Source organism: Triturus cristatus, chromosome 4_2, assembly GCF_964204655.1.
Source record: "Triturus cristatus chromosome 4_2, aTriCri1.1, whole genome shotgun sequence".
In the NCBI taxonomy this organism is placed as follows: Eukaryota; Metazoa; Chordata; class Amphibia; order Caudata; family Salamandridae; genus Triturus; species Triturus cristatus.
In genome coordinates this window covers 311,037,700-311,046,225 of record NC_140586.1, presented here as the reverse complement: position 1 = coordinate 311,046,225, position 8,526 = coordinate 311,037,700, and the positions used below count along the sequence as shown (strand labels likewise).

The window sequence follows — 8,526 nt, the reverse complement described above, 5'->3', positions numbered from 1 at the left end:
AAATACTTTGGTGACTCATTCCCACTCTCCAAATAATATTGATAACAAAAAATAATATTCATTCCCACCCAAAGAATAAGCAAAAATAGGAGCACGTAGAATAAGGCCCTGTACTGGTTGAAGCGTCTCTGTAGCAAGCTGAAGTGAAAAGATGTTCATCAAAGGATAGTGATCATTTTATGGTACAGAGTGATGCATTTCATTAAGGAAATCAGATTTGAAGTCTATTGTGACAAAGAATTTTATTTTGAAGAAAATGACACAATCAGTTACCTCTGACTTTTGGGAAGGCTTTGCATTTCTTCACATGGCTAACGAAATGCTGCCAACTCCCCCTCCATTGTTTGGTCCACCAGATTAAATACAAGACGTTGGAGGAAAACAATGTTCTTGCTTTCTAGCTTGAAGAACCAAATATATAGGTCAAGTTTCCATAGGAAAAAAGGCTATTGAACGCTTTACGCATTGGTCTGGAAATGTTCAGATTTATCAGCCACACTCTTAGAGTTGGTTATTTGTTGTATAGTGTGACATAGTCTGCAGTGTTGTGGGGCCGATCTCAGCCACTCAGCACAATAGGAGCCCATCTTTCAAAGCCAGGCGCTGGCGGTGAACCTCATCCTGCTGTAACTCTCCATGGCCTGGGTGCCACAGCTTGGCAAGCATCCTCTCAATGTTCAGGGCGTAAACTGTGTGTGAAGGAATAACCTCACGATTTACCTAAGGTGGGAAGGAAAATAGAAAAAAACAAGGGTTACAAGCTGAAATAGCTTCCCAGATATTCAGATAGGAGCTTCCCACCTTACAAGTGGTTTCGCTGACGGTTCTCTTAAATTAAATTGACCTGTAATTTCTTTCATATTCTTCACGTTATTCACAAATGATGCAGTGCCACAGCAGGTTAGTGAGAACTGATAAGTCCTTACCTCTCAAAACAACTAATAAAAATGTCAAGGTTCAGCTAAACAAATGTTTCAGGAGCAGTAAGGTACCATTGCGAGTGGTGAATTTCTAAAGACCATTCTAAAACAGTGATCTTTGGAAATGCATCTTCCAAGCTAGAGTGGTGGTAACACAATGAAAATGCCTCAACTAGTACAGAAGGGCACCAAAACAGTCACATAAAAACACCCCCCTCCAAAAAACAAAACGGTAGAACATACTACAAGTGTTTGTTATCCATTCCATCAGTTGAACTGGTGAGGGGTCAAGGAGCATGAAACCACTGAAGTAGACGAAATGATGAGGAAAGCTACAATGAAAGATGGCTTCAAGGAGGTCTTGTTAACTAAACCTGCAGATGTGAAGTATTATACTGTGAAGACAGGCAGGAATGTTCAGAAGACTTTTGATTAAGATGAAGACTTAAATATAGCATTTGTGCCAAAGATGAGAAATACCATTGGTTGGCACAAAAAACTGATTTCTTGGGAGAGCTGCATCAGAAGTCTCTACAAGGGGTTGTTTTTGTGCACTGCACATAAAGCGTATAACAGGAGTGCTACAAAGCGAGCTATCATAGTAAATCTTAATGGACACACACGGCAAACAGAAGCATTTAGAGATAATGCCTAAAAGAAAAGGCTAACTTTCAAGTTTAATGTAAATTTGGCAATAGTGAGATTGGAATTAATGGCTGAAAAGTAAGCGCCTTCAAACTAGTTTTTGTTGCAAAATGGGTTTCTGTTGTAAGTGACAAAATAACACCTATTGAAATCATGAGGACGCAGAAACAAAATGAAACATTTACGCACGATGGAATATGAACGTGTAACATGAAACAATGGCAAAGTTGGTAAGACAAGAAACAGGCTTGGGGTATACTTCTGGGACTGTGGGGGTGGCTCCTGGCTGGGACTATATACTGGGCAAAGGTTATGGTGTGGCAGCAGAGGAATCGAATAAGCCAAAACATACACAAGTATACCGCCGTGTCCGAAATGTATACAGACAGTAACTGAGACAAACAAGCACTGGCAAAGCCAATACATAGTGATGGTGTGCAGTAGCACGGCTGCTATGAAGCATGGTTGAAACATTAAAAAAGTAAAACTATGGACGACAACGTTAACAGAATCATAGTGTTTTGTTTTTTACTATCAGCCGTGCAGCTGCGATGCAGTACAACATGGCAAAATTACAATGCGTATTGGCACAGCCAACTGGTCTCAGCGACGCAAGAGCTATATTGGCTTTGTATATGTTAATCTGTACATACTGAGAATAAGTTAAGGCCATGCACCTACAGGTTAGCTGAAAAATGCCTATTTGTGTTACGTTTAACAATCGAGCAATATGTGTAACCAAACTGCAACATTATTTCACACTCAGCAACCAAATGTTAACAAAAAAAGGAAATTCGAACCCGTATTACCGTACCTAAACACATTAGGAACCTCCTAAAAATAAGGGAAAATGTTGACTACGTAGGAAATATCCATTTTGAAACAGCTGATACAGTTATTTAATAAATGGGGTGGAACAAACATTGGCAAATAGAAAATATAAATATTATTGTGTCAGAAAATTCTCTGGCTGCCATATTTCATGTAGTTTGTCCAATCTCCTCCACAAACACCACCAACTGATTTGAAAGAAGTGAAAATCATTTTCTCACAATTACAATCACTCAGAAGGCAAAAATGTTTGGTCCTTTAGATATTTTGTCTTACATTAAAGATTGCTTTTCTTTTTTTAAATCCTCATACTACTTAGACTCTGTAAGTGTTTGTTGTGTGGGAGATATATGTAACTTTTGTATCGGACGTTCCAGTCCGTAGTGTTTTCATAGCACGCTCTGAGCCTGGTGCATGCATGCACGCACGCACGCACGCACGCACACACACGCACACACACACACGCAGAACTCACAAACTGTTTGCCTGGCATTCTTCTTTATGTTCTCTTCTGGGGTGCAGGGGTAGAGGGACTACAAAGCATCTTCTAGTGGTCAGATGGCACGCCCACATTTCCCCCTGCAATAATTCCCAGCAATCACATTCCCCTTTTGCCCAAAGTTCTGGGTCCCGCTTTGTCTTTGTGAAGGAACGCCTGTTTTTTTGTTTAAGTCTGTCCAAAGGGATACTCTTTTTAAGAGAAAGAGAAAATTATGTCAATTTAAATGAAGGAGGCAGTGGTTAGTCACAGTAAGCAAATGAACAGAATTGCAGACTAAAACCAAGATTAACCAAGAACATTTAAGTACCATTTGTGCTCGACCTCCCACTAATGCAATTTTATAATCTAAATGACGTTGTGAACTATTCCGCAAATTTGTAAAGTGTTCACTCAGAAAACCTGCAATTGTCAAGCAAGACAAGAAAACAAAATCAAAAACAATAGCATTCTGGACAAACCAAACTGGAAACATGCAGCCACACACCAGTATATCATAAAAATTATAAAATGTAAATTGTATGGGAAGATAACAGGATAAGACTGTACAAATATAAAAGCGGTCTCAGACGGCACATGATAAGCAGAAAACGTTCGCCCGGCAGATCCTCTCACTTTGAAGTCAGAGAAAGAAAAGTAAAGAGGTGCCGTCGGAAAAAAAGAGTGACAGTTGATCTCGGTCTCTGAATGCACAGCAGATGTTATGAGATAAGAACAAGATGTACAGGCCTGCTTACAGAAACACAGCTCTGGGTGAGTGAAAACACGAGCGCTTGTGTGAACTGATCTTCAAGAAAGAAAAAAGTAGTTCCTATGACAGTTCCTAAATTGGGAGCTGTAGATGGATAGTAGTAATTGGTCCATGCTCTTGGGAAGGGCTAAACCAAGGAAGAGGCATGACCCATATATCCCATGGACAAATGGTGATAAAGAATAGGAGAGCGCTGATGGAGCCAGCAAATGGGAAGCCCATGGGCGGGCTGGAGTCCACAAAGTATACACAACATGCCTCTTGGAGACAGCGCATGCACTGTCTAGCAGAGACCTAAAAAAAGTAACATTGAGAAACCCAATATCTCTCTCATAGGTAAGAATTATTGGGTTTGTCAATGCTTGTTCTGAATGTTGTTGGTACCAGTGTGTGCTCTTTGAATTCCTAGGGTAATGCACACGTCCCTAAAGGGTCAGAAGAAGTCAAAATCATCCCTGGATGGTTGGAGGCGTCATTCTACAGCTCATAGTTGCACTGCAAAAATAACATTTTGAGTCAACTAAAGACCAGTGCCTTTCTTTTGGCGTTATTATACAGACTTGTGGTTGTATTTTTAAAACCTATATTTTACATTTCACGTTTGCAGATTACTATGTCACCTCGAACTGGGACATGGTTTTCATTTTGAAATTAATAACGGAGTAAAGAAAATAAATAAATAACACCTGTCTCTGCTTTGAAGGTCTGCAGATTACTAAAAGGCTGTTGCTTGAAAAAAGGGGTTGTAAGAGGGTATCAAGTATGCTGGAAGCTCTATTTAAACAGACAAAACTGGCACAAGGAGTAGATTGTTCAGAAAGCTTTTTTTTGTATCATCCCAGATTAGAGCAGTTGCTTGTAGGTTTTATAACAAGCATTGGCATAGCAAATAGGTCTCGCCTTTGGGACCTTATAAGTGTTTCGCCATGCAACAGTTGATGTTGTTGCACCAAGTATATCTTGCTGGATAACTAAACACTTATAAGGTCCCAAAAGCGAGACCTATTGGCTATGCCAATGCTTGTTTCATGTTTCACAGTCTTGTATTTGGCTATGTTCAGAAATCAAAATTGTATTTTATTAAATTAAAGCCTTTTCTATAAACTATATATTTTTTAAAGAAATTGCCACACAAAGATTTTAGAATAATGCTTGAAGGGTAAGATTATTTTTTTTTAAACTAGCTTTAATAACAAGGCTGTGGCGCAGTCATAAGAGTTTTGCATTCTTAAAGTGCTTGTGAAAGCTTGTATGGGGTTAATTTTTTTTTTACTCTTTTCCCTTAAAATGGAAATATGCATTTAATGAATGCATTCTTTCAGTGTGTATTGATTTTTAATGCCTATTTTGAAAGGGTTGTGTTCATAAAACTGTACATTGTGTCGATGTTGGAAGCATGACCTGCAGAGTCAGCCATACTTTGATGTAAAGTTCACCTGCAGGTTAGAAGTGCATATCTGGATGGGGCGCGCAGCCCACTGAGCTATCTTGGCTGCCAGTTTAAGACGAGGCACTTTAAAAGCGGAGAGATGTGAGTGGATCAGCGGTCTTACTGCCCCAGTATGTATTGTCTGAATACCACCAACGACGCCGAGGCTGAGGGGGGGACGCGATGGAAAGCCTAGTAGGTAAGAGGCAGTTTTTTTCTCAGTCTGATGGGACATTGTTTATCACATGCCAAGGCTGGGGGGGGGGGGGGGAGGGGGGGCGATGGAAAGCCCGGCAGGGAACAGCCAGTTTTTCTCAGTCTGATGTGACATTGTTTATTAAGGCTCCATGAGAGCATTTTACTGCAGGTTCCCGTTTATTTGGCGCTTCTCTTAAAGTGTATATATTATTGTAGACAAGTTTAGGGTTTGTTGCAATAAAGTCTAAATAAAAATAAATAAAACAAATTACGGTCATGGAAGCGGGAAAAAGACACGGAGATGAAGACGGAGGAGAGAGCTGGAGAAAGAGAAATAAATAAATAGAGGTAGAGCGAAGAAAGCGAGAGAGAAAAGGACATGAAGACGGAAGAGAGAGAGGGATGGAGAGAGAGAGCGGAAGAGAGATGATGGCAGGAGAAGAAGGCGGGAGAGAGCGCGGTACACAGAGTGAGGTGAATATGGAAAGAAGGAAGACAGAAGGGTCGGGGTGAGAAACAGACGGCAGGAAGGAAGGAGCGAAAGGCGTGTGGGGAGAGAGAGAGAGAGAGGAAGAGGGTGGACAGAAAGAGTGAGAGTTTCGGAGGGCAGATTTAGAGAGAGGGCCCGAGAGGTGATTGGGTCAGAAATGGGGAGGGGAAGTGAAACTATGGGAAGAGAAAGAAAGATTTGCTTGAGAGGAGAGAGAACGTGGAGACAGGGATTGGGGGATGGGACTGGCGCATTAATGGAGAGGCAAAAAGGAGACGGAGTAAAAACTCAGGACAGATAAGTCTTTGCCCAATGCTGAGTTTTGGAGAGGTTATGTAAGCAACAACTACTTCATTTGTAAATCGCTATTTATATGCGACTGCAGTGAAACCAAGCTGGACTGCACCAATAGTCTTATTAAAAAAAAAAGTATCATCAGCTGCACAGAGCATAAACGAGGAGTCCTGTATTCACTTGAATACTCACGAAAGGGACACATTTGAATAGAATGTAAGCAACCACAATGACTTCCAGTTGAGACTGCACCAAATGTCAGTTCTCAATATAGCTTCAGAACAAAATTATATCACCCAGCGAATACATATTGATAACTCAGATCGTGCTCCTAACAAAAAACTCTCTCAACCCAGATTTAAGTCATCAATAGAACAAGCATTGGCTTACCTAACTTCTCCAAAACTCAGCATTGGGCAAAGACTTATCTGTCCCGAGTTTTGCAGGGAGTGTTTACTACCTTTTTACTCTTAGGGTTTGTTGCAATAAAGTCTAAATAAAAATAAATAAACCAAATTATGGTCATGGAAGCAGGAAAAAGACACGGAGATGAAGACGCAGGAGAGAGCTGGAGAAAGAGAAATAAATAAATAGAGGTAGAGAGAAAGAAAGCGAGAGAGAAAAGCAAATGAAGACGGAAGAGAGAGAGGGATGGAGAGAGAGCGGGAGACAGATGAAGGCAGGAGAAGAAGGCGGGAGAGAGCGCGGCACACAGAGTGAGGTGAATATGGAAATAAGGAAGACAGAAGAGTCGGGTGAGAAACATAACGGCAGGAAGGCAGGAGAGAGAGGCGTGTGGGGAGAGACAGAGAGGAAGAGGGTGGATAGAAAGAGTGAGAGCTTCGGAGGGCAGATTTAGAGAGGGCCCGAGAGGTGATGGGGTCAGAAATGGAGAGGGGAAGTGAAACTATGGGAAGAGAAAGAAAAATTTACTTGAGAGGAGAGAGAACGTGGAGACAGGGATTGGGGGATGGGACTGGTGCGTTAATGGAGAGGCAAAAAGGAGACGGAGAGGGCGGAGCGAGTGAGTGGGCGAGGAAAGAGGCGGGCGCATGTGTTTGCTAGCCCGGGAGTGGTGCGTACGTGTGTGCGTGCACAGTCTGCTCTTTTTCGGAGTACATACTCGTGCTTGTGGCACGCTCCTGCAAGGTGGATACCGCCACAAGCATGAGTATATGCCTCGAAAAAGAGCTGAACGGCAGCTAAAGGTCTCCTACGCAGCGCATGCGCGCTGCGTAGGTGAGACCTAAAAACTGCCTGTAAACCCATCAAGGCGCTTTTGTGCCGTCCATCGCCTCTATTGCTTGGGTGACGACTTCTTTGCTAAATGGTTCTGTCAAAAAGTCTCGGTGGGCTGTGTCTAGCCATACCAAGGCTATTTCATTCAGATAGTTGTTATTATCCTTAGAGTCTTCAAGCACTCTGAACGTGTACAAGTCTGTATAGTAGTCTAGAACCACTCTCTGTATGCCCACGGTGTCCGATATGTGTGTACCGTTGGGGCTTTGAAGGACCAAGATATATGTCTGACCTCGGTTTTGCTGCAGTAGCCTTGCCAGTGTGTGGCCTGGTCTTTCACCCTCCCCGTATCGCCTCACGACCGCATATTTCCTCAGGTGATGTGATTCGCTCTCTGCCGCTTCATGAAATTCATTCATTAGTGTAGCCCGACGTTGTAAGCTAGATGGGTGCTGCAGCATCGCATGATCTTGATTTAATGCTAACAGCTGTTCCTTCAGCTGCAACAGTGTACAACGTAGGTCTCTAAGGATTCCTGCACTTTTTGAGATGCATATCCCCTTGATGTATGCCTTAAAGGCTTCCCACAACGTGGCTTTAGTTTTGACCGTGCCCACGTTGACTTAAAAATACTCTGTGACTGCCTTGAGAAGCTCTGCATTAAACAGCGCATCCCGGAGGGCGATGATTGTAAATAGCCATTGTCTCTCCAACCCCCCTGCCCGTGGAATTCGCAACTGCAGCAGTACTGGGGCGTGATCAGACAATGTGTGCAGTAGGTGCTTTATCGAATGAAGCCATGGGAGCATATTGGGTGCAAGAAGCCAATTGTCCAGTCGGGTCCACGTGTTCTGTGGGGCAGAATAGTGGGTGTACGCTGCCTGTGCAGGGTAATGATGTCGCCAGGCGTCAGACAGACGATATATGTCCCTAAGATCAGTCAATGCACACCTAGCCCTAGTATCGCATCAGGTGTTGTGGCTGTGTAGTCTAGTAGAGGATCAAGTAGAATATTGAGATCAACACCATGCATACATGGTCCACTTCCATGCGATCTATTTGCAACAGGAGCTCCAGGTAGTTATCCAAGTCGTCAATGTTAGGGGCATGTACATTTACCAGTAGAACAGAGAATCCTATTAGGCAACAATTGACTAATGAGTATCGCCCTGCTGTGTCAACATGTACCGCCACTGCCCTAAACGGGACCCGTTTATGTACTAGTAGCGC

The 8,526-nt window shown here is 42.6% G+C and overlaps 1 protein-coding gene across 1 annotated transcript in view; it reads right to left on the bottom strand.

The window, feature by feature from the left end:
* Positions 1-223: 223 nt before the first annotated feature.
* TADA1 (transcriptional adaptor 1) overlaps positions 224-8,526 on the bottom strand; it is a 206,714-nt gene continuing 198,411 nt past the window's right edge. Inside the window, exon 8 of the mRNA XM_085601639.1 lies at positions 224-720. Within this exon, the coding sequence (XP_085457765.1) occupies positions 568-720 (153 nt within the window). The 3' untranslated portion in view covers positions 224-567. The remainder of the gene's footprint in view (positions 721-8,526) is intronic.